A 12,627-nucleotide genomic window follows, 5' to 3' on the forward strand; every position below is an offset into this window, starting at 1 on the left:
CCAAATTGTAGGAATAGCTTGTAGGTTGGAGACCCCCAAAGCTTGTAATCTGTTCCCTGTTCCCCAGAGAATCCACCCTGAAGGAAATCCCAGACTAGCAGTAGCAGACTGAATAATGGACCCCAGGGTAAATGCTAAATACCCTTTTGTCTTAGGTAGTCTTGCCCAAGGTATCAGAGACCCTTTCCCAGGAAGACACACCTGGGCAGGGACCAGCCTTTAGTATCCATTTTAAGTAGCCCCTTTCCCTTACACCCTAGCCTCTGGCTAGGATTCCTTTCCTAGGCTTGATTGTATACTGTCAGTATGAAGATGTCAATCATCTTTCCCAGCCCCTGGATCTTCCCAAATGGTATATAAATTCCCCAATTTCTTTTGTTTGTAGGAGTCATCATCTGGTGGCACTCCCAGGGTGACAGAGACTAGAGCAAGCAGAGTTCCTCGGCTCTGCATATGGCACGTGGCTCATGGCTCTGAGTGGAGGCCTAATCAGCCCTGTTCCCCCTTGTCCTTAATTAAAGAGTTGCTTTTCTGACTATTTAATAGTTCTGTGTTTTTTCAAAGTTAACACTTTAATAAAATTCTTTAAGTTTCACTTTTAGGTATCTTTTTGATTTGTTACTCTTATGTCAGAGAGAAAAGCAATAGGAAGCGGATAATTGTTAGGGAACAAAGAAATCATCAAAGACAATGAAGAACAACCTCAGGAGGGGATAGTAACTAAATGAAAACAAAACTTCTGACAGCATGAACTATTTACATGATGAGTTGAGGCACTGTTGTTGCTTTTTAGCATCCAAAATGCATATTACAAGCATGAAATTATGATAATTAGATTAGAAATATGAATCTTCATTAATATTTTCCCAAAGTCCTTTATATGAAGCCTCATGCCCTATTTAGCTGACACAGGAAATGATGGAACCTAGCTAAAAATAGAATGCCTTTTAAAATGTTGGAACACTATTGATTTCCAAAAGCTAAGTGGTAAAGCATTGAGGGAGAGTGCTCATTGACCTCAAAAGCCAACCAGACCCTTTGACAAGCTGTTTTGATTTAGGGTTCATAAAGATTTTTTTTACAAGCTTTATAACATACTAGAAAGAGAAAGAATGAATGGGAAAATAAAAATAAGTGACAAATGTTCAAGAACCGAAAAGGGTAGGCAGAGAGATAGGATAGGAAGACAGAAGGAAATCTTTATATAAAACTAAATGAAAATGAAGAAATAGTAGCCATCAAAGCTTCACACAAAAGTAGGTACTCACTAAAAGTGTTGAAGGAATGAAAGCTCTTCAAACAATGGGATGGTATGAGGGAAATGAGAACAGCAAAAACAAAACTTACCAAAAGCTAGGTTTGTTGAAGGTACCAGAAAGTCATCGCCCCTTACAACTTCTAGTAAATGTCCCAATAGTTAAATCGGAGTGATTTGAATGGCACAACAACAAAAGCTTAAGTAAAAAGTCTGCAACTGTTGCTTTGTTTGGTGAAAAGAAAATAGGACTATGATTTTACCATTACCGGAGTTCAGAGGTTACCATTACAACTTGCTTTGTTACTTCAGGCAAGTAGTTTTATTTATATTTTTATTCAATCAACTAAACAGTAACCTGGTACAAATACCCTACCTACCTAATAGGGAGGATAAATTGTAAGGATAAAATGAGATAATGATAGAAATGTTAAGGTTTAAATTTCCTAGGGAATGTGACCTTGCTACCAAAGATAGGAAGTTTGAAAATCCATCTCCTAATGGCCTTTCTTTTAATGAACTGCTCTCTGAATTTAATGGGGCTAGTCTGTGGACCACAGAGCCACACAGCTTGTCAGACAGCCTGTATTTGAAGTCTTACAGATAAGCAGGCCCACTAGAGATTATATTCAGATGTTATTCTTTTCTAGAAGCCAGGGTCATCTCCATACCAGTTAAATATCACAGTAGGATTCTAGAGGAAGCCCAAAAAGGAACTACATACACATGCTGGGGATACAAAGAGGGTAAAAACAGTCTGCTGCCCTCAGGCAGATCACATAAAAAATTTGCAAACATCTATATACAATTTCAAGTTAAAGGTTGCTGTACTTGTACTTTGTCTTCTCATCTATATCACTCTATAAATTTGGGGTCTTAACCAGTAGCAATTGTCAGTGATAATTATCTTAACAAACTTGCCTTATAGATGGTCATAAACATACAAGATATTCACACATACCGTGTTCCAGAATGTATAAAAAACAAGACTATATCAATTACAAATCAATAAAAGCAAGACTACCTGCTACAAATCAATTTTTAAAAAGTCAAAGACTTTCAAGAGAAAGATTCATTGCAACTTACATAATGATCACAATAATATAAATTTCTTTGCTATAATAATATTTCTTTTGGATATTTCCTAAAATGAAGGTTATTTCCTTTACAAACTTATTTACTTTACAAATTCCATATAAGACAGGTATAATGGAAAGAACGCGGACACTGAAGTCAGAAGACCTGGATCTAAATCTCACCTCTGACAACTGAGTGAATTTTGGCACATCATTTAACTTCTCTATGCCTCAGTTTCCTCATCTAAAAATAAAGGGATGGTTGGACAAGATGGTCTCTGTGGTTCCTTTAGATTTTTATAACACACCAAGAATTTTCCCTCTTTACAGATGATGTAGACAGAGGAATTGTAGTGCAGAGAGAGTATTCCCCATTTCATGGTTCAGTGAACCACTACATTATAGGCAAAATATGACTTTAAAAGCATCTTAATGCTTCTATATTTCATACAAAAAAGCAAGAAGATTTGAAAATTGTTTGAAGTACACTTAGGTTAGCATAAATTTTATCTAAAGTGTAGTACTGCTTAGTCACCTGGAAAACAACCTAATAAAATTACTCTTTGAAACTGAAGTCAAACAAGTATTTATTCTAGAAAGAAAATTACCAGGTACATAATAGAATATCTAAACAAAAATTTTCCTCTCAAGTCTCTCCTCTCTACTGACATACATCTGACACCAGCCCTATTTATAGCAGAGAAACACATGTACCCACATAATCTTTTAACCTCCATGTCTTCAAAACGCACACTACTGCTAGTCTAAGTCATTATGGGAGCTACATAAGGAACCCTCTCAAACAGTATTTTCACATTTGGAGAAGGTAAAGAAATGTGCATTTATATAGAGCCTACTATGTGCCACACAGGTACTCTGCTAAGTACTTTACAAATGTCTCATTTGATCCTAAAAACCACCTCACAAGTAGTTGCTGTTGTCCCCATGAAACAGTTGAGGTAACCAAGATAAAAAAAAAGGTTAAGTGACTTGTCCAAGGTCACATAAGTCAGTGGCTTAATCTAAACTCAGGTCTTTCAGACTCAACTCCAGATCCAGGGTTCTACTCACTGAACCACCTAGCTGCCTTTAAATGTCAGTTAGTTATTCCCAACAGAAAATTCAGTTATCCTATTTCTTATTCTTTCTGGTAAGGCTAGGTTAGATACCTTAGGATCTAATGGGATCTAATCTACCACTAATGTCCTTTCCGATTCAAAGTTCATTATGAACAGACAACAACCATAAGGTTACCCATTGCACATCGAAGGGCAAACCTTCAAGCTTTTATGAATTTTGTATATGAGAAATGGTACAAGTTAACCACTTTAGACCATGAACTAAACAGATTTAGGGGGCCTAAATTGTCAAAGCAAACCTTGTTGTCCAGTCAGAATATATGGCATGCCAAACCAAGGGAACCAGCAGTATAGATGTCCCCATGAAAATGATATTTAGCTATAGGTCTTGTAAGAAATTAAAAGATTTAAAAGACCTAGGATTTGATTTTTTTTTTTTTTTTTAGTTTTCCACCAAAATGGATCATAATAATCAGTTAAGAGTCAACATGGTATAGTAAAAGAACTAGACTATACCTCAAAAAGCTTGATTTCTAGTCTAGGTTTTGGACTAATAGAATGTGTGATCTTCCGGGGAAACTTTCATAACATATAATGAACACAATAATATAAAGACTAAAAATATTACTAAAACAATATTAAATTTTCTGAGTGAGTACATTTACCTTGAAAATTTGCAAATGCCCTAAATCAGGGTCGGAATTATTGTTGTGTTGATTGTACAGATGTAAGAAAGTGATGGAGAAAATGTCAATAACACAAAACTTAAAAGTATATTATATAAAAATATACTAATAGAAGTACTTGCATGGAGCTTTAAGTTTGCAAAGTGCTTTACAAATATTATCTCATCTGATCCTCAGATTATTATCCCATTTTATGAATGAGGAAAATAAGATTGAAAAAAATGAAATGACTTGCCCAGAGTGTCATAACATAATCTGAGGCAGGATTCAAACTCAGTAACATCCATTGGTTCACTGCCTACATTGAGAAAAACAATCCTAATCAATAATATGACTAATCATAATTTTAGGGGACTATAGGTGAAAATTACCTTTTGCTTGTCTGCAGAGGTGGAACCTAAGTGGAGTAGGAGGCAAAGATTTTCAGATGTGGCCAATGTGTTTAGCCTTCTTTGTAATAAGAGGAAAAGAATGGTGGGTGGGGGTTTAGAAACCACTGGGAAGTAGTAACCACCATCACTTTATTTTATAAGGCATTTTTTAAATAAAAAAATTATATTTCTGACACTTTACCTGTAAAACAAAGGAATTGTTTTAGATAGCACCTCTAAGGTTCTGACACTGTTTACCATCAACAAAGATGTCTTCTGTCACAAATATAACAGGATGTAATATAATATGAAAGATTCCAGGTTGATTTCACTAGTTGACTCTTTAATGAGTGTGAAAACATTCCAAGGCAGTTGGGCTTTGCCAGCATTTTTATGTTACCTACCATTTTATTACCTCTCACTCTAGCTGTGATGTATTGTTAGGATCTCTAACCTACATACTATATAACAGACCAAAAAAAAGCTTTATGCAGAGACTTGACTCACACTTAATCTTTCCAAGTTCCCTGAAGTCACACCATTTCCTATAGTCTCGAGGTGGCTCCAGCAAACTTTATTTTTAAACATGTAATTTAGGATCATAGAAAAAATGTGAACCCATGATACCTTCCCCACATTATAATTTGATTGTAGGTGGATTTGGACTATAGGTAAAAACCATCAACAAGAACTTGTTTTTAACAACTTTAAATTTAAAAATTTATAAAAATGTTCTAATGAGTTACAGTCTCTGAAGAATGACAACCCTTGCTAAGATGATTAGATATTAATGACTCAGATTTAGATAAAATGTCACTTTTTTTTTTAATCAAAGCTCGGTGAATAAAATATACATATGCCACAGCATGATATATAGGACATATAGCAAAATCTAACTTCATGAATTAATAGTGTAGGAAACTTTCTCTTAATGCAAATGTCAATTTCAGTCTAGAGGTGCCAGGGACACTGAGAGGTTCAGTGCCTGGTTCATGGTCACATACCTAATACGTAGTATATGACTAAGTCAGAATTTTAAGCTTCTACTTCAAGGTCAATGTCTAATAGAAACATAATTTGGTTGATAATGTTTAATAGAAATATAATTTGGAGAGAACACTGGATACAGAATCAGAGAACCCAAATTGAATCCTAGCTCTGCTACTGACTACCTATGACCTTTTACAACAAATCTTATGTTTCCACCATAGTTTCATAATCTGGCAAATTTGAGAGTAATTCCAAAAGGCCCCTACAGACCCTTCCAGTTTATAGATACATTGAACATTTGACTTGTGCATATGCAATTTGACTATTAAAATAAAGTGATACAAACTGAATTAAAAATATCTTTTTTACAGTCTTTCTTTTCCCTTACTTGACACTAATCCATAAGAACATTCGAAGTTGAATTCTTCTCTTTGGGTTCTAGAAGGTATCAAAAAATTCTTTCTATGGCCCCAAAGAGAACTTTTCTCAAGTTTACTCTCCAAATCCTTCATGTGAGTCAAATATCCAGGATTACTTATCTATAGCATTGCTATTAGTCATATATTTAGAATGTAATTCAAGGACAGCTATGTGGTACAATGTATAATGTGCCAGGTCTGGAGTTGAGAGGACACACTTTTTAGCTATGTGTTCCTGGGCAAATCACAACTCCACTTGCCTAGTCCTTGCCCTTCTGTGTTAGAACTGTTAACTAAAAATGTAAGAATTAAAAAAAAAAGTAATTCAAGAAAATCTGAACATAGAAAGATTTCCTCAAGGGTAACAATGTAATAATAAACTAATCCATCAATCAGCAACTTTTAATTGAGCATCCTCATGCACAAGATACTACAATAAGCAATAAGGATTAGATATATGCAAGTACGTACATACATTTGTATCTAGATATATAAATATTCTTTTCTCATTTTCTTTTTACTCTAAAAGCCTATGATTTTATAATTCCATCAATTGTTTTATTAGTTTTCTTAGAGCACTGAGTGGGAAGTTTGAATAGAAAAATACTTTTGATTTTGATCCCTTGCTTTTTTATAGCCATCCTCACAAAGAATATATTAGGCAAATTTATAGAATTAGTTGTCCTTATGCGTCTCAGCTCCAAGAATATGGTCACATCTCTTTTGACATTAAGACAAGTTTAATACTACTGACTAATCCAAAATTAAAAGTCACACATTTTAAAGAAAAGGAAACATATGCCAACTTCTTTTCATCAAGGTTTTCCCCCCCATTTTTATCAATGATTTTATGAACCTTGATTTTATATCAGAATCTATTTCCTAGAGTTATATGAGGTTTTAAAATTCCTTTTTTATATGTTTTGTCAAGTTTTCATGTTAGCACTTAATATTTTCAACTTCCATGACTATAGCTTATAAAATATTATCACTAATATCATCCTCAAAAACAAAAGTGGTTTAGAGAACAATCCTGTGACTTGTCCAGTATTACAAAAGAGATGAAACAGTAGTTTGGATTAAATTTTATTATTTAAACAGCAGGATCAGGATTATAGTTCCATTTAGTTTCCTTACTAATCCAGGCTTTCTTCTTTCTAAAGACCAAAAAAAAAAAAATGTTTACTAAAGACTAAGAATACATGGATCTTTGTCCCATTTCTACTTTTCATAGATTTAAGTTAATTTCATGTGAATAGTTTTAAGACTACTCAAGAACAAATACATTTATTTAGTAAATTTATAAATGCATTCACATGCTCTGCAATATCCTTATGCTAACTCAAAGAAAAAAATTATTCTTAAAAATTCCATTATTTGAATAGTAAATTAAGAAATCAATTTTATTTCTATTTATAAAAGCATATTATTTTATGATAATGTTTTTCTTAATACTTAGGGGAGAGGGTGTATCTACTGATGTTTATAAAGTGTCCCAAGGCACTCTTAAATTCTTTCTTATTTGATCTTCACAGCATCTTAAGTTTAGAAATGATAATAAGTCAACTGGCAAAAATATATCCAATTCATATTCACAGCATCATTGAAGCCATCTTTGGTGGAATCATATGATTACAGAATCATAGCTTTAAAGTTGGAAAGAAGGCTTAAAGATCCTTGTATCCATGTGGCAAGCAGTGTATTTCAACAGACAAGAGTCAGACAAAGTATCTGAAAAGCTTGTCATTTTTGCCAACAACTCAATATTGCCAGATTTCAAATAAGAATAAAAGTTTTCAAAAGTTCACAAAGTTTTATCATCCTGATTTATCTTTCTACCTACTTCATTGGTTGGGCCTGCCAGAAAATTAACAAGATAACATTTGCAAAACACTCCACTTGGGACGAGAATGTAAGTCCTACCTCTTAATAATGAGTGTTCTCAATGCAGTTTTGGATAGCTTCATACTTTGAAAATTTTTTGAATTTCTGTACAAAGTGAATTTAAGAGGAGACTCTTGACAACAACAAAACAGTACACATTTAGAGATAAATATGAAAATATTTTGTTACCAAAATAAGAGTCAAGGATAATATTGAATCAGAAGAGAAAATGGAAACAAAAATTACAAACATGGTTTACAATTTAACTCAAATTATTTGAATCCCTTTGCAAAGGTAACCTGTATCCCAAATTCCAAAAGAGAAGTTGTGGTTTTTTGTTTTTTTTATTAAAACTGATATGAAACAACAAACTAAAATAGAAAAGTGGACAGCATGGTTTTTTCCTGGCCTTTAAAAAAAAATGTAGGGTACTTCAGATTACCTCTATCTGAACAGACTGTTTATTAAAAAACTGGCATTCAATGGAATTGACTCTAAGTAGTGTTTTTTTTTTTAATAATATATGATAGACAATGAAAAAATCGTTCCCTAATGATTAGGCTATGGTAAAATATGCACAACACCATGAAGTCAGGTACAAAAGCATAATAATAAAATAGGCCTATCCTCAAGTCTGTTATTTAAAATTAACTCCTGCAAATTACAATGCAATATGTATATTCAAACCGAAATAGTATAGGCAATCTTCTCAGAGAAAACAAAGAATAGATATAAAAAGGTCAGCAGTAATTATCAAAGTTTCAGAAAGAATAGTATACATAGTTATCTGTTTTATAAATTGGATTTAAAGGTTTAAAGGACGATAAAAATGTGTCCTTACAAAATCAGTACTCCCACATGCTATCTAGGGCATGTTTTCCTAACAAACAGTAAGCATTTGAGAAAGTGACAGTTTTTAATCAATACTGATAACTGTTCCAAAGCCTAAAATCCCACGTCAGGATCAATTTAGAACAGCTGAAACAGAATGAAATTCTCTAACTCCAAAAGATTCAAGTAAATTCCCCGAGAGAGACAATTCAACAAGTACTCACATTCTTTCAAAACAATGACTCCAAATTGTGTATTCAGTACATCTGCCCAACCTCAAATCTGCAAAAGCCTGGATATTCTAGAGATAGGGCAGACGCACTTAGTGTAACAATGTAGCTATTGTGGGACATCTGACAGTCTGGGAGAGCGACGGAAAAGAGAAAAGGAATCCAGAAAAGAACCCTAGCATATAAAAAAGAAAGAAGGGGAAGAGTACAGAACCCCTGGTCTAGGAAAACAGTAAAGGAAAGGGATGGTTGAGTGTGAAAGTAACCCCAAACCGTACAACTGGCAGAAGGGGCGCGGAGTATGAGGAGAACTAAATGGTCTTTGTTGGACTTTCACTTTTTTCAAGTGTAAAATCTGGGACTAGGAGATCTAACCTACACTTACCTCCCATTCCCCCTTTGTGGGAGACGCTTTCGTCAACCCCCAGAAGTCGAAACTGGATTCGTAGACCTGCTTAGAACTCGGGGCAGAGTGCACAGAAAGAAGGGAGGAAGAAAGGAAGGAAGACTCCCCAGCTAAAGTGCAGCCACTTACGAGGAAGGGTCTGGGGCGAAGAAATCCACCGCGAAGCCGAAGTAACTTCCCTCCGGGCCAGAATACTCTGCGGGACTATCCACGTCCAGGTTGAAGGCGCTGCAGGGAGGTGGCAGGAGCAGCAGCAGAAGGCCCGGGAGAAGGAGGTGGAGGCAGCGGCGCTGAAGGTGGAGGAGCAGTAGCGGTAGCCGCCGCCGCCGCCTTCTCCCCAGCCAAGGGGCCATCTCTGAAGAGTGCGGCTCAGCGCCTGTCTTAGCGCCCCCAACCACACCGCCTCCTCGGTCGCGGCGTCCCCGTGCCCACCGGCGCCCCTGCTGCAAGTTAGAAGAGAAGTTTCCTAGTGCCCCAGACTCAGAAGGGAGGGAGGAGAGAGCCGGGCTGACTGCGGTGTCCACTAGGTAGAGGGGTTCTCCCAACTGAGGACGAGTTCTCTTGGGATCGCTGCGTGGGCGGGAGCTCAGGCCGGCCCTCCACGCCAGTCCTCTCTCCTCCCACCTTCCCTTCCCCTTAATCGCGTCTCTCTTGGCCTTTCAGTCTGTTTTAGTCCTGTGCTTAACTCTCTGCCGATGGCTGGGCACTGACCTGGGAACAGAGGGACATCCCAGCCTTAGAGCAACCTCGGCTGGGAGGAGTGGGCGGAGAAGGAGGAGAGGAGGAGGAGCTGAAGGCTAGGGGGCTGTAAGAGCTATCCGAGAGAAGGAGGAAGTGCAGGAGAGAGGGAAGGCAGCCATCCGACTGACTAGAACCCTGCAAACTTCCGTGCCGAGTGCTGGTTGCTTTCTAACCAGGCAGAGCTTTTTGGCTGGGGGCACTTCAAACTCGCCCGGCTTTAGTCTGCAGCGCGGCAGCCAAAAAAAGAATGGGAAAAGGGAGAGGCGAATAACTGTTTATTCTGAGCCCTAATGGGTCCACGAGAGAGCTCGTAGGGGGCAGAAATGCTCAAGAGCAGAGTGGTGGTAGGGCAAAATGACCCCAATGAACACAGATTTTTTTCCGTAGTTTAAGAGCTGGAGATGATCATGCTCCTCTCTGGATTCTGCACCTTGAGAGCGCCCAGGGGGTGTGATGAGAAGAATCTAACAAAACCCTTTTTAGATGTTTCGTGTTTAAATCTGGAGTTTACTGCAATGAAGACAATTTGAATAAAGTCAACCGAAGCTAGCAATTTGTAAAGGTGTGACCAATAGCCTAGATTTTATTACAAGGAATTTAGTCTTCCCAATGCTAGATCCTATAGATTTAAACTATCTTTTTTTTTCCCTAAGTAGCCTAATGGACATCAACATGGTTTGTATGTTTGATAACGGAAGATTTAAGGCTGAAAGGAGCCTTTGAGGGACTACAGTCCCCTACATTTTGCCCAGAGCAGTTTTAATTTACCCAAGACCATACTGGTAATATAACTATTCAAGCCTAGATTACAGGATCATATATCTAAGCTGGTTGGAACCTCAGATACCACCTACTGCAATTCCCCTCACTTTGAGAGAAAGAGGGGGGGGGGGGGACTGAGACCTAGGGAGGTTGTGACTTGTCCAAGGTCACAAATAATAAGTACCACATGTAGAATTTGAACTCAGTTCCTCTGAGTAGAATTTTTATCACAGCATCATCTATTGTGCTTTCAAATATAGCACTCCTTTCATTTTAAGCAAACTGCAAATATTAAATTTCTATGTACCAGGAATTGTGGTAGGTGTTAATCCCGAGACAAAATGAAACAATCCCTTCTCTAAAGGAGTTTACCAAAGCTCTCCCTGCTTAGGGAGCAGGCGGAACTCTGCAGGGAAGTTTGCAGGGCACTTGCCAGTAAGAAACCCTCCCTTCACTTCTCGAACTCACACTGATACTGGTAGATTGAGAATCCCAAAATGTGGCTACTGTTACTCTCTAGGGGGTAACCCTGTAGATGGTTTTCTTCTTAATATTGTAGCTTACTTACGAGCCCTCTGGGTTTTCTTCTCCTTTACAAGCATCAAGTAAACATTCTTCAGCAAAGGCTTTTAAATGGCAAATCACATCCTCTGCCCCCTCAACCCCCCACCAACTCCAAACTAATGTAGACTCTCCTACAAAAGCACAGAGTCCTTATAGCGGGGTGTTTGGGAAAGAGACATGAATTTAGACTTACAAGTATCTGTGAGTCATACATGTAGGGGAAAGCATGTGGCCAAAGCAACTCACAACTCCCAAGCTTCAGGGTCTTGATGTCCTTTACTTTTTCCAGAGTTTACTCATAAAGTTAACTGCAATACAAGGTAGCATATCTGTGATAATATGTGACAAGCAACTGCTCAACAGGATGAGTTTCTTATTGGGCACAATGTTTCCTCAGCTGGATGGGTCAGTTGTCTCAGGGACTGAGTCAAGAAAATTGCTGGGCCATAGACTAGACAAGCTATGGGGCAGTAGCTCTTCTCAGATATTTTTTAAGGTCTGTTATATTTCTTTTATATCTGTAGGCCTTTTTTTTACTTTTCAATGTCTGTCTTTTCATTCCATTTGATCTTTTAGCATTCCTAAAATCTTACTAGGAAAAAAATCATTAAACATTCTATAAAGGAGATAAAAATCCCTTCTCAGCCTTTTGGCTATCAAGTGTATAAAGAAGATAAGGCATGTTCATAGAAGATATACAAGTTAATTTTCAGAGGAAATCTAAGGCATTGGGGGGGGGGGGGAAGAATGAGAAAAGATTTTCATGTATATAGCTCTTGAGCTGCTCTTTAAAGGAAATTAGGACCCTCAAAGTAAAAAATAAAAATAAAAAAGTTTATTCCAAGAGTAGAAGACAACTTCTAGAAAAGTACAGAAGGATGATGATAGTGTTTGTATGAGGTGAAACCAACTTTGGATGGACCATTGAGTTCAAAAAGGGATTGACTTTATTCCTTTATATTTGAAGAAGGCCATCACTCGTGATATATTTTGACTTGAGTGTAACTATATTGGAAAGATAGATTGGGTAAATGTTGTGATATGCTTCAAATAACAGAAGGTTTTGTTTTTTATCCTGACCACTCCTGAGCAAGGGAATGATATGGTCAGAACCATGCTTCTTGAAAACAGCTTTTTAAGTTTGGTAATAAGGGGTCAGATAGAGGAGGGAGACTGGAGGTAGGAAAATGAATTACTATGTAACATACAAAGTTTAGGCAACGTAATGAAATACTATTGTTCCACAAGAAATGATAAACAAGATGATCACAATAAAAACCTGGAAAGACTTATATGAAGTGATATAAAACGAAGTGAGCAGAACTAGGGAAAC

General features: G+C 37.0%; 1 protein-coding gene across 3 annotated transcripts in view; it reads right to left on the reverse strand.

Annotated features, from left to right (window-relative positions):
* ITGAV (integrin subunit alpha V) overlaps positions 1-9,827 on the reverse strand; it is a 118,435-nt gene extending 108,608 nt beyond the window's left edge. For 2 of the 3 annotated variants that reach the window (XM_044669725.1, XM_044669724.1), the window contains exons 1-2: positions 9,357-9,827; positions 9,273-9,275 (exon numbers count right to left, since the gene is read on the reverse strand). In XM_044669725.1, coding sequence (XP_044525660.1) covers positions 9,273-9,275; positions 9,357-9,580 — 227 coding nt within the window. In that variant the 5' untranslated portion in view covers positions 9,581-9,827. The remainder of the gene's footprint in view (positions 1-9,272; positions 9,276-9,356) is intronic. The other variant, XM_044669723.1, reaches the window with a different exon arrangement.
* Between the last annotated feature and the right edge of the window lie 2,800 nt (positions 9,828-12,627).

This window comes from Gracilinanus agilis, chromosome 3 (genome assembly GCF_016433145.1).
Source record: "Gracilinanus agilis isolate LMUSP501 chromosome 3, AgileGrace, whole genome shotgun sequence".
Classification (NCBI taxonomy): domain Eukaryota; kingdom Metazoa; phylum Chordata; class Mammalia; order Didelphimorphia; family Didelphidae; genus Gracilinanus; species Gracilinanus agilis.